Source organism: Ictalurus furcatus, chromosome 16 (genome assembly GCF_023375685.1).
Source record: "Ictalurus furcatus strain D&B chromosome 16, Billie_1.0, whole genome shotgun sequence".
In the NCBI taxonomy this organism is placed as follows: Eukaryota; Metazoa; Chordata; class Actinopteri; order Siluriformes; family Ictaluridae; genus Ictalurus; species Ictalurus furcatus.
This window is the reverse complement of record NC_071270.1, coordinates 5,185,092-5,202,752: the sequence shown is the minus strand read 5'-3', so window position 1 is coordinate 5,202,752 and position 17,661 is coordinate 5,185,092. Positions and strand designations below refer to the sequence as shown.

The 17,661-nt window shown below is 42.5% G+C and overlaps 2 protein-coding genes across 10 annotated transcripts in view; one reads left to right on the top strand and one right to left on the bottom strand.

The window, feature by feature from the left end:
• The window catches only part of LOC128620040 (inactive serine/threonine-protein kinase TEX14-like), a 16,692-nt gene extending 13,636 nt beyond the window's left edge, over positions 1–3,056 (bottom strand). For 6 of the 7 annotated variants that reach the window (XM_053644660.1, XM_053644665.1, XM_053644667.1 and 3 more), the window contains exons 1-6: positions 3,010–3,056; positions 1,296–1,445; positions 1,067–1,181; positions 749–914; positions 304–440; positions 86–167 (exon numbers count right to left, since the gene is read on the bottom strand). In XM_053644660.1, the coding sequence (XP_053500635.1) occupies positions 86–167; positions 304–440; positions 749–914; positions 1,067–1,181; positions 1,296–1,425 (630 nt within the window). In that variant the 5' untranslated portion in view covers positions 1,426–1,445; positions 3,010–3,056. Of the gene's footprint in view, positions 1–85; positions 168–303; positions 441–748; positions 915–1,066; positions 1,182–1,295; positions 1,446–2,221; positions 2,352–3,009 lie in introns of those variants that run through there. The other variant, XM_053644661.1, reaches the window with a different exon arrangement.
• On the top strand, positions 2,409–17,661 carry LOC128620042 (C2 domain-containing protein 2). Of its 3 annotated transcripts, XM_053644671.1 has the most exons (15): positions 2,409–3,878; positions 5,228–5,323; positions 7,172–7,291; positions 8,859–8,960; positions 9,112–9,228; positions 10,447–10,564; positions 10,745–10,853; positions 11,689–11,753; positions 11,933–12,048; positions 12,638–12,794; positions 13,071–13,178; positions 13,690–13,817; positions 15,257–15,506; positions 15,693–15,729; positions 16,935–17,071. In XM_053644671.1, the coding sequence occupies exons 1-14, from the start codon at positions 3,630–3,632 to the stop codon at positions 15,707–15,709; spliced, it is 1,752 nt and encodes a 583-aa protein (XP_053500646.1). In that variant the 5' UTR covers positions 2,409–3,629; the 3' UTR covers positions 15,710–15,729; positions 16,935–17,071. The 3 variants fall into 3 exon arrangements, with proteins under 3 accessions (XP_053500646.1, XP_053500645.1, XP_053500648.1); XM_053644670.1 differs by lacking the exon at positions 15,693–15,729 and having other exon boundaries at positions 16,935–17,661; XM_053644673.1 differs by lacking the exons at positions 15,693–15,729; positions 16,935–17,071 and adding an exon at positions 15,057–15,142 and having other exon boundaries at positions 15,257–15,420.

Here is a 17,661-nt window from a genome sequence, read left to right as displayed (position 1 = left end):
GAGCATAATTACTGACTTAATCTTTGCTCTGTGCTTAGCTTTACTTGTATTGATTTTATTTTTACGCCGTCACGTGGATACTCGCCTTTCCAAAGCCGAAACACTGGACCGTGTCAGATATGGGCGACTTTGTGGTTACTTTCTTGTTAAACACCACGTCAGAGACCCTAAAAACCAACACGAACTCACAGCTACATGTCGTCACATTATACCACATATAAGAACTGAATCTCTGAGTTACAGTCACTAGACTTTATGTTAATAACTGATGACGGAAGCATGGTTAATGTACATGTGACTCACGGTCTGAGGAAGTCCAGGACAGACGGTGAGCGCAGGAGGCTCTTGGAGGAAGTGGGAGTGACGCGTCTCTCTCTGGGTGACTGCGACTCAGACAGACTCCTCATGACAGACATGCATCTCTTAATGAAACTGACCATCTAAATCATCCAAAAAATATATACTATAGCATTATTAAAATTAATCTTCTAATCAAAACCTGTGCTTCACTGTTCCTTCCAAAGCCACGCTCCCAAAACACAGGCACACAAGCTAGCCTAGACTAGAACGCCTTAAGAGGCAGAGCATCTTGAACTGACAGGTGATGTGATTGACAGACGCCTCCTTCTGCAGATGTTGGTGATCCACATAATCCATCTGGTACCAGCATAGTACCGCCCTGTCCCACATCCCATGTGTGAATGTGCTCTCGAGGTGTAAGTAAGTGTGTGGCGGTCATGTTACGCACCCTAGCACTATGCTCCTGAGCTCCAATCTCGGCCCAATCTCTCGGCGTCCTGCCCTGATCGTCGTGAAGTCGCAGATCTCCCCCTGCCTCCAGCAGAGCGCTGAGCAGCCCCGTGTTACAGGAGAACACGGCGGCGTGGACCGGAGTGCTCCTGTCATCACAGCGGCTAAAAAGGAGAAAACACGACTCGCTCTACTGAGCAGAACATGATCTACTGTCTCTGGTGTTCGCTACTACGTACAGAGTTTAACAATATATCCATGTTGGGTTATATATTCAGTACTCGAAGACAGAAAAGCGCGTTCCGTGTGATCGTACCGATTGGGATCGGCTCCGTACTGAAGAAGCAGCTCGGCCACGGCGCCGAACCCCAGCAGAGACGCGCAGAAAAGAGACGTCTGGCCCAGGTGATTCACACAGTCCACGTCCACACCTGAACGGAGAAAATATAGAATCCACAGCGCATTGACCGCATACACACACACACTTCAACAATTAATTACGAATATATTAACGCTAACGCTCTGTGAACCTCTCTGGGTTTTACCTTGCTTGAGGAGCTTCTCTGCTTTTTGCAGGTTTCTCTCCCGGGTGAACTGGTGCAGCCGAGCCGCCACACCTCCGGTTTTGACGGAGCCCAAGCGTACGGGACAGGGCACAATGGGCACGCCCGACATCTCAGCACCTCCACACAGCCCTGACCGGGATATTTAATCACCAGTTACCTTCACCACACTCTCCTCTTCACTGTTATTTACTCACACACCCTTCTATCACCACTGTATTTAAATTACACATCAGCACTGGGCAATAGCTTTATATAATACTGATATTAAATGATGATAAATTATTAAAATATCAAAATACACTTTTCACCTTTCAAGATAGCGCAGGTATTGTCTGTATTTTTATATTAATTACAAAAACTACAATTTTTTAAATTGTACAGGGTTTTTTTTAATTCTCCAACATCCTTTTCAGCATTTTTGTATAGTCTTATATATTTATAGTAAAACATGACTTGGAAGTATCGTGAAACGGTACTATTTGTCATATCACCCAGCGTGAACTACAAAAACAACACATATTTGTTTGTAAATTAAGTACAATTTACACTCATTTGCTCCATTTAGCTGCATTGCTACATTACTTTCGTATCTTTTTGACATTTTAATACCATAAACATCATTCATGTAATAAAAACAGAGTAAATCCGGTTATCATCAGCTGCTCGTGGTGCGCGATTTGCTGTCTGGGGCTCTGACTAGGACGGCAGAATTAGCCACCTAGCTAACGTTAGCATGACTAGCTTGTTCACAAACAACCCACTAGCTATCAGTCAAAATGGTTTCCTGCTTTTTCTCTCTTTTTCGTTAAAAATATGTTTACACGATAGATTAATGATATGGTAATGTAATTATTCCACAGAGAAATATCCAGATATGTGGTTATTATTTTAGCGTCCTAACCTACCTGGCTAACAGGTTAGTAAGTTTAATGGTCGCGCTGGAAAAAACGGAAGTAGAGGCTCGCGATCCCGGACGGTTGACGATGTAATAGTTGTTGTCAAAACATATTTTTGTTATCTATCAAAATATATATATATATATATATATATATATATATATATATATATATATATATATATATATGGACATAATTAATGTATGTGTTAAGATATTAATCTTATTAATCTTGCATTTTAGTTTAGTTTTTAGTTTATTTCGACAGGCCCCGCCCTGCAAGGAGTCGCGCTAGTTTATTACACTTGCTAGTACTTTATCGGATTTTTTCTGTTTGTTTGTTTTTTTCTTTTTGAATGACGTCTTTTAGAATCAATGCTAGTAATAATGTGGCGATTTATACATTAAATAAAAATTATTTATCTTTTCGGTTTTTTTTTTATTTTTTTTTTTTAAGCGTATGCTAGCGTGTGCGCACAGTCGTAAGACAAAAATATGACATTTGACATGAACGCATACACAGGCGGTCGACGCATGCGCATTATGACAACTTGCACTACCCCTCCTGGCCTACAAGAGTCAGTACAGAGCAGTATAGCAGGTCTTTTGACGTGAAGGCCGACAACGAAGAAGCATCACAGCAACACGGAGAGCAATGCTTGGGCAATCTCTCGACACGATTAACACCCATATACAAATCCTTATACTCTTTAAGGCAAGAATTTTACAAATGCGGGTACTTATTAACCTGCACTTGTTTCTGTCTCTTCAGTTTATTACATTTTTTTATTCGACTACCTTGAGAATCAACGGCCCTGGATTATTGTTGCCACCTTGTGGAAGAACTAAATGCAAAAGATTTCTGTGCGGATAGAAACATTGGGCGGCGCGCGTACGCCACTGATGACGAAATTTGCGTCATCACTGTTTTTACTGTACGCTGTTCCTAACGTACGCGTAAAAAATGAAGCATACTTTCTGCTATTGAACTCGGTTCAATGGCCGCGAGCAGGAAGGTTGCCCTATCCAAAATGGCAGCGCGTTTGACGCAGGTGTCACTACCCAATCAGATCATTTCTCGAGAGTCGAACTCGCAGCCAATCCAAATACAGGAAGGCGTGGTTTGCTGGAAACCGGCTGGGTGGGAGGAGGGAGGGGCATTCCACCCACCGCTGTGTGTATAGGAAATGATGTGGTAACTTTTTGAACAGATGTGTTAGCTAGCAGGCTAGCAAGAAAAGAAAGAGAGAAAAGAAGGAAAGCGCAGACGAGATGAGCGCCGGAAAGCACAGTGCGGTGTTAGTGTTAATGAGCTCAGATAAAAGCGGAGAGTGCTGACAGTTCGAGTTCGAATGTTATTAGCATGTTAGCGCGGAGTTAGCGGACTAGTGCTAGCTGAGGGACTAGTTTGAGCCGCCATGGTGTTCGCGAGCGGCGGTGTGTCGGAGTCGCTGCAGTGGCTGTGTCTGGTGACGCTGTTCCTCGCCTCGGTGGTGACTTTAATCATCTATTTAGTGCAATATTTCGGTGTTTTCCGGAGCCGGACATGGGCCGGGGGGGAGGAGTGTGAGGAGGCGGACCGGCTGCTGAGCTGGGTGCTGGAGCTGAAGAGCTGGAGGACGGAGTGGAGGAGAGCCTGGATCCGAGCCCTCAACAGCAGTGCACAGGTGTGTGTGAGCGCGCATGGTGTCATACATGTCAAAAAGTTATCATCTGGATTTACCCGAGTGTTTAAGCCATGCTGCATTCTAGGTTTATAAAAATAATAAACCCGATATAAAGTGAATTAAAGTTTAACTTTTAAGTCTTTAAACCGATTTGTGTTCATAGTTGTGTACATAGAAATAATAATAATAATAATAATAATAATAATAATAATAAAACAGTGGTGTTTGCTCTGGTGTTTATTAGACACGGTCAGGTCCTCACGTGACTGCACACAGTAAAAACCTCAGCCAGTTTGAAATCCATCCGCGTGCAAAAGTTTGTACCCCCTTGTGTGTTTTGTTTTTTAAATGGAGAAAATAAATCAGTGCACGTCTATTTTGTAATTATCTATACTTTTATAAAAGTAGTAGTTTGCACAGATCCTGAACATGATCAGAGGATATGAAAGGAGAAAAGGATAGATCTGGTTATAACGCTTAGAAAGTAGACGTACAAGTTAGGACAGAATATTCGCATCATATTCAGTATGATGGATGCATTTACTTTTTTCTTTTCTGTTTATATATAAAGACACTATTTAACCATTTTTGTGATAATTAACAAACACGTGAAATCTAACGCTGTAAATGTTGAGTGTTGAGAGATTTGTTTACCATCTCTGTTTTGTTCTGGGGGGTGTGCAATCTTTTGCACTCGACTGTATGATTTAGTATTGGGGATTTTTCCTGTGTAGAGTCATGTCAAGACCTGACCATGCAGTGTTTAATAAATAAACACACTTTTGTACTGAATGAAAGACATTCAGCACATTTGCAGCAGGGCTCGAGTGTTCCTGTTCAAGTCTTCAGGGAAAAACATTTCGGGAAAAGTACTGACGTTCCAGTTTTCCGATTTTCCGTTAGAGTTTTCCTAGAGTTGATGCATTTAATGATTTTTCCGAGGGCGAGTCAGGTGAACGCCTTGTTTTGTTTTTGTGTGTGTGTTGTTTATTGCAGATAGGTGTGACAGAAGTGTATCATGTTTACTACATCATCTCTACACTGTTCAGTGTTTAACGAGGGTCCAGGTTCCTCTAGAAAAAAAATATATTGTCGCACTTTTAAGGTTTTGATTGGACTCGGTGTCGTAAAACGCTCAACAATACCGAACAGGGAAAGTTCTGGAAAAAGTTAAACCTACACTACAGCGCTGAATAAACTTTTTCAGGAGGGAATTAACACATGGAGTGTTAGTGAACAGAATAATAAACATCCTGAGTGAACACTGACCCTGGATTTTACTGTGTCTGCTGATGGATCAGGAGGCTGTGTAATAAACAGGTTATAACTGTGTGTGTGTGTGTCATTAGGGAGCGATCCAGCTGGTGTTTGAGGAGGACGGTGTTCAGTCGTCAGAACTCCGCGTCCATCGCGTCTCCAGCTTTAAAAGATCACCTGGACGGAAGGTGTGCAGTCTGTTTGGTGTATTTTATACAGTCAGTGTCGGGGTTCCATCACATCACAACACATCATGCTGTCTTACTGCCTGAGAACCAGCAGAACTCTGTTCTCTTTCAGTGATCATCCCTTTATAAGCACTAGGGCTGTGACAGTGGCAGTTTTTTACTTTGGCGGGGGGGGGTGATTGAGGAAAGGAAATTTTATATCATTATGTAATATAATAATAATAATTATTATTATTATTATTATCATATAATATTAGAGCTGCAACAACTAATCGATAATAATCGATTATGTAAATCGTTGCCACCGAATCTCATTATGGATCAGTTGGTCTGTGTGCGGCACGGGAGAGATTTACTCATTATGTTACTTCTGTTCCAAAAACACGCTTCGGAGAGTAAATACTAAAGTTGTGTCCCAAATAAAATACTATGCACTTGCACTAAGCACTACTGTCTAGTGTGTGGAATTTAGAAAGGTAATATCATCTCAAATATAACACTAGCATTTTTTTTTATTTTATTTTTTTTACTAACCGGAAGTATCAGCCACGACGGCACATGATGTCATACGCACGCTAGCATTAGCAAACACCCAGAGTCACCGATAATGACTTTCTTCAGTTTACTTTCTGTCAGCGTTACCTTTTATTCCCAACATGACCTCAGTCACCATCAGACGGAGGTGAAATCGTCACGTGACTGAGGAAGAAAGTGTGTAACCTCCAAGTCCTCTAAGGCAGGAGGGCATTTTAAACACTGGAAATCAAACTGATGCACGAGGACACACTTATGTTTATATCCAAAATGCTCCACTGTGTGTAAGGGGCAGGGGAAACTGGTGCAGTAGTAGTACCATTAGTTCTTCTTACGCAAGTGCTCAAACTCTTTGAGAACTGGAACCTTTAGTAGTGAAGCGCTGAACATTAAAGGTGCATCAGGTAAAGATTAGGCCTCTAACAGTTATGTAGGTGGTGTTGTTTTTACTCATTAACCCCGCCCCATCCTCACCCGTGTTAACAAAGCTCCTCCCCCAGGATTTACACACAGTTATAGTCCCGGAAGCCCATGTAAACACAAAACAAAGCGAATGGGAAGTCGGTTTTCCAGACGGATTTTTTCTCCCATTTGATGCGTTTGTGCCGAGGTCACGGCTTAAACCATTATCTATTTTATTTATTTATTTATTACATGGTTTACATATTTTCCAGGTTATTTGTATGTGTGAGAAATAAAAAAAACGGACTATTACGCCACACCACAGCGTTGAGAGAGAAAGTGTGAAGAGGAAACTGCGAGAACATTGTTTAGACTGGCCTCAGCGTTCACACTGAGAAGTGACGAGCTGATGGGTGACCGTGTCAATTCCTGTGTAAGTCCTGGACCCGGAGCTGCCATTCCGTTTGAATCGACATTCAGAGCGAGTTTCTTCCTCCAGCTTTACGCCGTGATGCAATAGAGCGATAAACACCAATGTTTGTTTCCAGCAAATTCTTTTTCCCCTCCGACCCGCATGCTTCAGTTCCTCTCAGGGTTTAATCTCCATTCAGACAGATCACACACACACACACACACACACTTTCCCTCCTCCTGCCTTCAGTACAACATTCAGTCTTTGTTTTAATAAACATCAAAACAGCACGGTGGTACAAGTACGGTATTCCACAGCTGTACAGGCTGTGAAGGCCACGCCCACAAGAGATAAGGTTAGAGCTGCATCAGCGACTCATTTCTCGCTAATCTGAACATAACACCGGTTATTTGTAGTTCTGCAGAATTCCTCCATACCAACTGTGTGATCTCTGTGTGTGTGTGTGTGTGTGTGTGTGTGTGTGTGTGTGTGTGTGTTAGGATGTGCAGTGTGAGGTGATCGGAGACAAACTGCAGTTTTCTCTCAGCGCTTGTCTGAACTCGGGCTCTACACACCCTCCTCTGAGATACAGCGTAAAAATCTCACCGCTACAGCTGCAGGTACAAACACACACACACTTTAATTACCATTTAAACAGTTATCATTCCAGATAAATTCATTCATTAAAACTGAGACTGACCTTCATATAAAACCCAGCCGCCCCCTCTCTGTCTCTGTGTCTCTCTCTGTCTCTCTCTCTACCCCTCTCTGTCTCTGTGTCTCTCTCTCTGTCTCTGTGTCTCTCTCTGTCTCTTTCTGTGCCTCTCTCTCTCTCTCTTTCTGTGCCTCTTTCTGTCTCTCTCTCTGTGTCTCTGTCTCTGTGTCTCTCTCTCTGTCTCTTTCTGTCTCTCTCTCTCCGTCTCTGTGTGTCTCTCTCTGTCTCTTTCTGTGCCTCTCTCTCTGTCTCTTTCTGTCTCTCTCTCTCTCTGTCTCTGTGTGTCTCTCTCTGTCTCTTTCTGTGCCTCTCTCTGTCTCTTTCTGTGCCTCTCTCTGTCTCTTTCTGTGTCTCTCTCTGTCTCTGTGCGTCTGTCTGTCTGTCTGTCTGTGTGTGTGTGTGTGTGTGTGTGTGTGTGTGTGTGTGTGTGTCTCTCTCTCTCTGTCTGTCTCTGTCTTTGTGCGTCTCTCACTCTGTGTCTCTCTGTGTCTCTCCCTGTGTCTCTTTGTCTCTGTGCCTCTGTCTCTCTCTCTCCATCTCTCTCCATCTCTCTCCATCTCTCTCCATCTCTGTCTGTCTCTCTGTCTCTCTCTTTCTCTCTCTGCGTTCTCTTTTCTGCCTCGTTAATTTTCTGTTACTGCAGTCACTTCACATATTTCACATACTTCCTAGTCTCTATTCCCTAATCCCTACCACCTACTCCCTAGAATCACTCTGTAGTGCACTGATGTAAGAACACAGAGTGCTGTTCAGTAGTGTGTTTGGTTCACTGCCTGCTTTGTTTATTATTTTAATACCATCACAAACACTTCACAGTGGGTGTGTCCCAAACCAAACAAACAACAAAGCAAATACTTCACAGTGGGCGGGTCCCAAACCAAACAAACAGCATAACAGATACTTCACAGTGGGTGTGTTCCAAACCAAACAAACAACATAGCAAATACTTCAGTGGGCGTGTCCCAAACCAAACAAACAACATAACAAATACTTCACAGTGGGTGTGTCCCAAATCACAGCTATAATAAAACTATGCTCATCATCTTCATCATATTTTCAGAAATAACAATAAGACAGTGTCCAGTCCTAAACATCTGGATTCATGTGCAGCTGTGTTCTGCTCATGAGGGAGCTAGTGGTAGTGGTTAGAGGTGTTGAGGTGACTCACAGAGGTTCTGGCTCTGGTCTGTTGAGATGGAACTGAGTGATTGATGTTTTTCTGATTCTGTGTGCTGATGTAGTGCTGAGTGTGTGTTTCTGATTATTTCTCCTAAACACACTCAGGGCTGAGGGGCACTAACTCTCGTGTTTATTACACGGGTTTCTATAGTGACTCTCTCTCTCTCTCTTTCTCTCTCTCTCTCTCTCTCTCTCTGATGACACACACACACACTTTCAGCCTCTTAACAAAACCCAGAGAACACAGCAATTTATAATGTTGTGCGTGTGTGTGTGTGTGTGTGTTTACCCAGCTGGCCCTGCAGATGACAGAGGTGGATGGAGAAGTTCAGATTACATGGGGACTGGAACAGCTGGACCTGACACACCTGCAACTCACACCCAGTTACACACAGGTACACACACATGCACACATATGCTTGCCAGTTACACACACATATGTGAGTGTGTGTTTGCCTGATGCCCTTGTAAAGACAGGTCTATTCATGTTTTTTTGCTTTTGGGTAATATTTGAGATTGTGTGCGTGTGTGTGTGTGTGTGTGTAGGGACCGTCGGTGTGTGTGAGTGAAGCTGCAGTGAAGAGCACGCTGCAGCAGGTTCTGTGTGAAACACAAGCTTCGGTGACTCTGAGCAGCCGGACTGCGCAGCCTACAGAGCTGAAGGTACATCTTCATCATCTCTTACTGATATAATGAGGTCAAAGGTCACCTAATGAGTTTATCACGAGTGGATTTATTCACAAATATCGCTGGTCCACACTGGAAGGTCTGAAAACTCTCACATCCTTATACTGCGCACGCGTAACAGCGTAAGAAGCTTCGGCCTGCGTCATTTCGGTCAGGCATTTATTTAAAAATGCGATCTGAAGGTTGTACGAAGTGACTGTCAAACTGGATATCAGGCACAACAACTGCAGCACAACATCGTCTGCCATCTTGTTTGTTTTGAGTTGTACGGGTCACATGACTGCATCACATGTCTAAAAACACGCCATCGCGTTTTCAGATTTATCCGTTTTGATATGGACGTAGCCTCGGCTGACGGAGGATTTAACTCTCATTTATTATTATTATTATTTATAGTTAAATACTTTATTGACGTAAAAGTAAGTCAAAATACCTTCCATTTCTGTTTTTCGGTCTTTACCCTGATCGCTCTTTTCGTGCTCCCAGCTCTCTGTGCACTTTACCTTTTATGGAGTTTTGTGGGCGTCGCTATATGCAAATGAACTGTATTGGGATCGTGCTTTACAAAAATCAGTGTTTCTGAAACGCTTCTCATAAAGACGGTATCTTCTCATAAAGATACGCTGTAATCTCTCTGATACATGCGCGCACACACACACATACACGAATGAAAAGTGGTGTTTGTGGAGGAAGGAGACAGCCCTGTGTGTAATGGAACAGTCCAATCTGACAGCAGAGCTCAGTGTTGCCAGATTGATCTGAATCACACCTAACTGCGCTTCTGTAAAACTGAAACACGTGATGTTTAAACAGTTAACCTGCGTTTATTTCAATTATATTTATACAGACTGGTGTTTTAGTGGGAAAGGGTTAATCCTAAACTCCAGCGAACTGTACGGTTTGGAGATTTGCTGTTTTTAATTTTATTAAACCCTCATTTATTTTCAACTTTACTTAATTTTTTTTCTCTTATGATCACTCACTATTTAATTAATGAATCACTTCATTCATAAACTTCATTTAATATTTCTGGGGTTTTAAGTTTTCTTTCTGTTTATTAATCATTATTAGACTTCATCTTCTCTGAAGCTACACTGAGTTCTCTCATAAATCTCTAAGTGGTGTTTAGAGAAGGAAACAGTGAAAGGATGTTATTTATCTGTGTGTGTGCGTGTTTTATTTCCCGTCTCATAGGAAGTGAGGAACAGGATTTCGGAGGTCTCTTCTCCCCCTAAACCCCCTCGCGCTCACCAGTGGAAACTCTTAGTGAAGAACATCCGGGTCACGTACAGCCAGGAGGAAGGAGCTGCAGGTCACATACACACACACACACACACACACACACACACACACATCAATAAATAACATCCTTTCACTGTTTCCTTTTTTATGGGAGAAATCAGTGTAGCTTCAGAGAAGATAAAAATAATAATGATTATTAAACACTGTAGCATTTGTTGTAAAACTGTGTGTGTGTGTGTTTGTTGTACAGGCAGTGTAAGTCCTCAGTGTGTTCTACAGTTAGATGATCCTCCTCAGAAGTTGTCCACCTCGGTGCTGAATAACGCGAGCGACCTGGTGTGGGATCAGCCCTTTATCTTGTGAGTACATTTCATTTTATGAACTTTTTTTTTTTAATTATCTGTATTTTTTACTTTTTTGTTTATATTTTAGTTTTTTTTTATTATTTTATGTCATTTTCTATTTTTTATGTTAAATCTTAGCTATTTTAGATTAGATCTTTTTTGTTATTGTAGATATTTTTAGCTTTTCGGCTTGTATAATATATTATTGATTTTATTTCATTTTAAAGGAGCTGTATATGATGAAGCTGAAAGTCCCCATGAAATCACAATGGAAGTTTTATGGCTTTTAGTATGAATATTAATAGTCTTAAGGTTATCTATAAGCTAGTGCACTTCAAAACAATCTCAAAATTCGCATTTAGAAGATATACGCATTAAAAATGTACAGTCTCTCTCTCTCTACCACCAATACGTATCAACAGTTTTGATGATGTCATTCTGCACTTCAGCTTCTCGACAGATTTTCTGTCCAATCAAATGCTGTCTACTATCTGAAATGCCCCACCCCCGACATTATCCGAATCCATGGTACTAGGTGACCGGTACGGCTTAGCCCGGGCAGTGAGGTAAAAGGGGCGGAGCCACTCGTTAAGTCCCGCCCTGACTTCATGGGCACTTCATCGTCGGTATTTCATGACTCTTCTTATTTAAAGATTTGAAGATCGTATCCTCCTCAACAAAATTATGGAATTTTTGAATCCTCAGTTTTATTGGAATTCACAAAATCTGTAAAGATGTGTAGATTTTGTTTTACAGGATATCACACGGCTGTTTTTAGGCTACTCACTGTGTGTGTGTGTGTGTGTGTGTGTGTGTGTGTGTGTGTGTGTGTGTGTTTGTGTGTGTACAGCGAACTCAGTGGCAGGTCGAAGGAGCTGAACGTCCAGCTGTTGGATCATGGGAAACCTCCAGAGAGTAAGATTATTCATATTTACTAATATGTAAGGTGAAGTAGTAAATATAATGTAATAAAAAAAAAACAGCATTCAGAAACATAAGAAAACAAACAAAACCAGTTCTTTTGTGTAAGCGGATTAAACATGAAGCGGTGTTAAGTGTGTGTTGCGTCGTGTGTGTTGCATCTCTCCTGGCAGGCTGTGTGCTCGGGCAGGTGTGTGTGCCATTTAACCTGGTGAAGAGGATCCCAAGAGGACTGCAGACTTTCACACTGATGAACACACACCAAGTAATCGGATCACTGACAACTGAGGTAACACACACACACACACACACATACACACAAGATTTCATTCTAAATGTAAAGCTGTTTGCTGTTGCTATGGTAACACAGGCAGCTGCTGGCTACTTATTACCACGTGTGACGTTATCAGTTTACGTTACGCTTTAAGAGATTCTGTGACATTTCACGTTACGTTAATTATAGAATCGGAACGGATTTGTTAGCTTTATCCTCCGGCATTACGTCTGATCTCAGTCTGATACTGGATATGGGATCAGTGCCGTCTCCATGGTGGGAATGAGTGATCTACTTTAACTATTAACTGTAATTAAATATACAGTGTGTGTGTGCATCTTGAATCTTTTTAAATATCTGATTAATTATTGATTTATTTTACACATGCAAACAACATTTTTGTGTAAAGCTTATTATATATTAAAAGTTTGACATGTTTTTGCTTAATGCGGAGGTCTCGATGTTTTCGCGATCTTGATTTTTAAAAATGTTCTTAGTGAGAGTTTATGGCTCTAATGTTTGATCCGAATGAGATTTTTATTTAATTTTATAGATGTTATTTCTTAAAGTCCCTCACGTCACTTTGTTTATTTATTTTGTCTAGCTGTCCTACCTGGAGCCGTGTGAAGTGCGCACTTGGCAGCCCCCTACTCCGGCGCCTACCAAACGAGTGGAAATGGACAGAACCGTGATGCCGTGCGGTACCGTCGTCACCACCGTCACTGCGGTGAGGAGCAGACCGGGACGTCCGCTTCCGACAGGTAACGTCCCAAATCACACTTTAAACACGTGAAACACGGGACTGTTTTAAACACGCCCACTTCGCCAGTTTGAGGTCAACAGTGATGTAGCAAAACGTTTACCCAGAAGGCATTGCTGCATCCTGATGCCGTTTGTGCATGTGCGCGCGCGTGTGTGTGTCCTTAGAGATACACACTTTCAAGTCATTAAGTAATAATAGTGTTGGAAACAGGCGCTGGGCAGGATTGGGTTATTTTATATTATAACACGTGTTGTATTATACCTCTTGTGTTCAGAACCGATGAAACCTCCATCCATAGCCAAGCTGGCGGAGAGGCGGGTGTCTGAACAGCCTTCGGTACTGGGAGCTAAAGTCAGCAAAGCCTTATCTTCATCAGATACAGGTACAAACACACGCACACAGTACTCACTGTGCTGAACATAAACACCAGAAATAAAAGCCTTTGATACTAAAGGGGAAAAAATCGGTTGCCACAATAAAGAGCTTAAATATGACCCACATTACAGATGTACAGTACGTCAGCTGTAAACGCTTTCTGTGATTCTGATTTTACTATATGAACTGCCTGTGAGAAGTTTAGAAATAGCGCTCTCTAGTGGCTATGCGGATGTGTGTTGAAAATCTCCACTGAGGACAATGCAGCTGAAATACCTAGTCTAATTCTGTTGAGTTTTTATTTGTACTCAGTTTTTGGTGTGTGTGTGTGTGTGTGTGTGTGTGTGTGTGTGTGTGTGTGTGTGTGTGTGTGTGTGTGTGTGTGTGTGTTTTCTCTGACTCTGACATCGTCAGTCATCTGAACTTCTCTGTGAACGAGTCCCCACCCCTTAATGTCGTCGTAACCAAAACGTGAAACGAGTATGTGACAGCTCTGTTCCTGTGTTTCTCCTGTTCAGAGCTGCTGATGCTGAACGGGACCGACCCGGTGGCCGAGGCTGCCATCAGACAGCTGTACGAGTCGGCTAAGCAGAAACTCAAATCTCCTGTCAAAAAGAGCACCATTATCATCTCTGGAGTGGCAAAGGTCTAACACACACACACACACACACACACACACACACACACACACACACACACAGTTATCATTAATATGACCATTAATCAAAACCTTCAAAATAAAGTAATCGTTATGGGACAGAGGGACTCATCACACATACAAACTTCTAGATATTTACAGTTTAGAAAGCGATCTATAGAAACCAATAAAATACACTCGTTATTGGGGTCAAATTCTGTTTTTTTTTTTTTTTTTCTTTTCTTTCTGCCTGCTGGAATTTTCTTGTTAATGTTGGTGGCTCTGCGCATACTGCTTTTAAACATGGTGCGAGTACAATACACCAGACTTGTATTGTATAAGATATAACCTCAAATAAGACACAGTATTCACAGAACCATGCATCTGGACTGAGGAGGTAACAAAATGGGTTTTTTTTCAGTTGAAGTGGTCCCTATTCGGACGGGATTAAACGTGCATGTGGTCCTGGGGTAATTTCCTGTTTTACAGGTGCTACTGTGTGCTGTTTAACACCAAACTTGGCACTCATCTGATCATTTTAGATCGGATATACATTTTTGTGGTTGTCGATGCAGATGCCGCTTTGGGTCTGACTGCACATCAGTGCCTCTCCCCCAACTATTAAACACTTCCCTGGTTACAAAATGAAAACTGGATGCTTTAGAACAGTGGTTCTTGGACTTTTTCAGCATGAGGAAACCCTTGTGTAGGGTGCATCCCTTTGTAGCCCCTTTGTAGTCATCACAGTTTCGCAAATTCTCTTTTTTTTCTAGGCTCTTCTATATTAACGTCTCGGCTAAGAGACGACATCCTCTATCTAAAAACTTCTCAATTTGAAATAGTCGTAGGTTTGATCATCGTGTGGCTAACAGTACGTTAGTATATCGATGGATGTCTCTGTTTGGTGTGTGTCTTAGTGTACTGTGTATAAATTATGTAATTTATTCATATTTCTCATTTTTATGTACATCATAGTTCAAAGTTTGGCAATCCCGACTTACATATAGGTAAAATGTTTTGTTTTTTTAAATATTCTATAATTTCTATGTGGCCCCCCTGGCGCCATCTTGCGGCCCCACCAGGGGGCCCCCAGTTTGAGAACCACTGCTTTAGAAGAGACACTCAGTCATGGGCGGTCTGGGTGGTAAAACCTCGACTACACACCAATAGAAAATTTGCGTTGTTTATTTATGCAACTCTTGATGGATAAGTACTGAACGTAACTTTTTTTTTTATTTTACAACTAAGCAAAACGTATCCGACAGCAGGCCGCTGCAGGAAGTGATGTCATCACACGAAGCATTATTGAATGAAAACGATCTGCTGACAGAAAAGTGTGCAAACATTTTTAAGTGAAACATGATGAGTATGAAAGCTCAGTGAAAGTCTTACAGTCAGGGCCCGGTCTCTGTGGTTAACTCCGGCACCGGTCTCGTTTCCCCGCTCAGGCGCCTCTGTCTCAGGACGAGGAGATGACTCTGATGGCCAGCTACGCTGCTGCGATGGACGCCTCCATGGCCGAATCGCCCGAGTGCGCGAGACAGGAAACAGAGACACTCTCTGAGCACTGCGTCTCAGACACGACCGATCCATTGGAGGGTCCGAGCGGAGCAGACTGGGAGAGTCAGACCGGAGAGGAATCGGACAAGGCCTCGCTCTCCCACAGCGTCTCCGAGACCGTATCCAAAAAGGGAAAAGGTGCGACATCTTGCGCTTTAAAAAAAAAAAAAAAAAAGTTTTCTTCCACACTTTAGTAATAATACTTCTCTTTGTGTTGTGTAAACGTGATGGTGAAAACTCTCTCATTTCTCTCTCTCTCTCTCATTCTTTGACCACACCCTTCTTTCTTTTCCCTCTTCCTGTCATCTCTCTGCCGTCTTTAAGAGGAGAGCAGTGGTTAGCAGACTTTAATGCTGCCCGAGTAAGTGCACTCTCTCAAGGAGTCGATAGCGATGTAGTCATGTAGACTTCCCCTAAAACAGTAGTGACTTTTTGTAGTGGAGTGCAAAGCAAACCCAGTCCACCACCTTGTTTTCGTTGATTATAACACTGTAACCTGATTGAACTCCATCACACTGTAAAGCTGAGGTGTGGGCTGGCCCTGATTGCTTTTATCCCTCATATCTCTCCATTCATCCCTCAGTTTTACCACATTTACCACAATTTTATTTAAAACATCCTGTGGTTAAAGATGCTGTATTACTTGTGTTTTATTTACACTCCATCTCTCGGATCATGTAGAGCCCGTATTCACCATCCTCACTTATAATTCCTGTGTGTGTGTGTGTGTGTGTGTGTGTGTGTGTGTGTGTGTGTGTGTGTGTGTGTCCTATCACATCACTCTATCTGTGAAAGTAAGATTTTCTCTGGAGGTTATCAGGTGACTACAGATAGGAACGATCAGTAAGATACCACTCTAAATAAATCAAAGTGATTTAATGCTAAGACGTGACCCAAACACGGGGTGCCAATACTTTAATCCTTTGCGTAAATGGAGAGGCGTAAGGTTGTAAGGACTGAAGATTAACACGTGTCCTCGTCGACACGTGAAGTCGTCAGCCGCGTCATTTCATAATGCTGAAATGAACACACTCGTACATGAGCTCACATACGCCCACTATTGGCTAGTGTCTCTGTGATTGACAGGAGAGAGAGTGTGCATGGCCCTCCCTCCTGGTTTTACTTCCTGGCCTCCCGGCCAGTCGTACTCGCGATCTCCGTCCCCTGGGAGACCACCGAGGAGAGAACTTTTATTTAACAATGTCCCAAATTATAGGTCAACAGAAATCCAAACTCAGGGTAGGCTTGGGGTGTGTAAATTTTTTTTTTTTTTTTTTTTTTTTTTTTTACAGCCAGGGAATCCTTTCACTATAAAGTAAAAAATAGTCCACAAAACCACAGTTTTTTTTTAATTTATTTTAACGCTTAACTTTCCACTCAGTTTAATTTTGTCATTAGATTCCACTCTTGTGGTCTTGACTCCCGTTCACTTCCTGTGAAGCATAAATGAACCTTCTGTAATGAGCCGTGCGTTCTTCTTTAATTGCGGCCTTACGGGTGAAACTAAACCGCTCGTGAGTGTTAACGTGTAAGTTAAATATGTTTCTCTGGTGTTTCCCTGTGCAGGCAGCTTCCTCCATAAGGGCGCCCGGCTGTTTTTCAGGCGCCGGCAGCAGAGGAAGGAGCCGGGGATGAGTCAGTCCCATAACGACCTGCAGTATCTAGAGCAGGCCGAGGAGAGACGCACGGCCACCTTCAAGCGCATCCTCAACCGCAAACCGCTGCACAAACACAAGAGCAAAGCCAACGGTGTCCAGACGTCAGACCTCCATCACCCTCACTAACACCCTCTCTCACACACACACACACACACACACACACACACACACACACACACACATTCTCACACACTCACACAATCTCTGTCTCCAAAATGACACGCAAGTTCCAAGCGGTATTCCAATGCTAATCCGGATAGACACGCTGAACCTCACGCTAATCTTTACGCTATTCCACACACCCTGCCCATCAGAAGGACGTCAACGATACGTATCGAAGTCACGCGCTACCACTGGGGCGATATATCGGGATGACGAGGTACCGCGATGAGGTATCTGAAACTGTTATATCGTTACTCTCCGTCTTCATATCTATCCTCAGCGGATATTCCTGCTAACGGGTTTCTGACATTACCTGGGTGATAAAGTGATGAAAATATTAATCCTGCGTGCTAAAGTGTGTATTATAATCTGATCACGTGCAACGACGTGGCTGCCGCGCACACGTGTCTTTTCTGATAAAGATGGCCACCTGTAAACGTAAAGAATCTGAATGCGCTCTCTCTATATATATA

Excerpts from the sequence above, each read along its gene's own strand:
- LOC128620042 (XM_053644670.1), top strand. The coding sequence starts at position 3,630 with ATGGTGTTCGCGAGCGGCGGTGTGTCGGAGTCGCTGCAGTGGCTGTGT. Across the intron at positions 3,879-5,227 it reads CCCTCAACAGCAGTGCACAG|GGAGCGATCCAGCTGGTGTT; the intron begins GTGTGTGTGAGC and ends GTGTGTCATTAG. Across the intron at positions 11,754-11,932 it reads TCATGGGAAACCTCCAGAGA|GCTGTGTGCTCGGGCAGGTG; the intron begins GTAAGATTATTC and ends CTCTCCTGGCAG.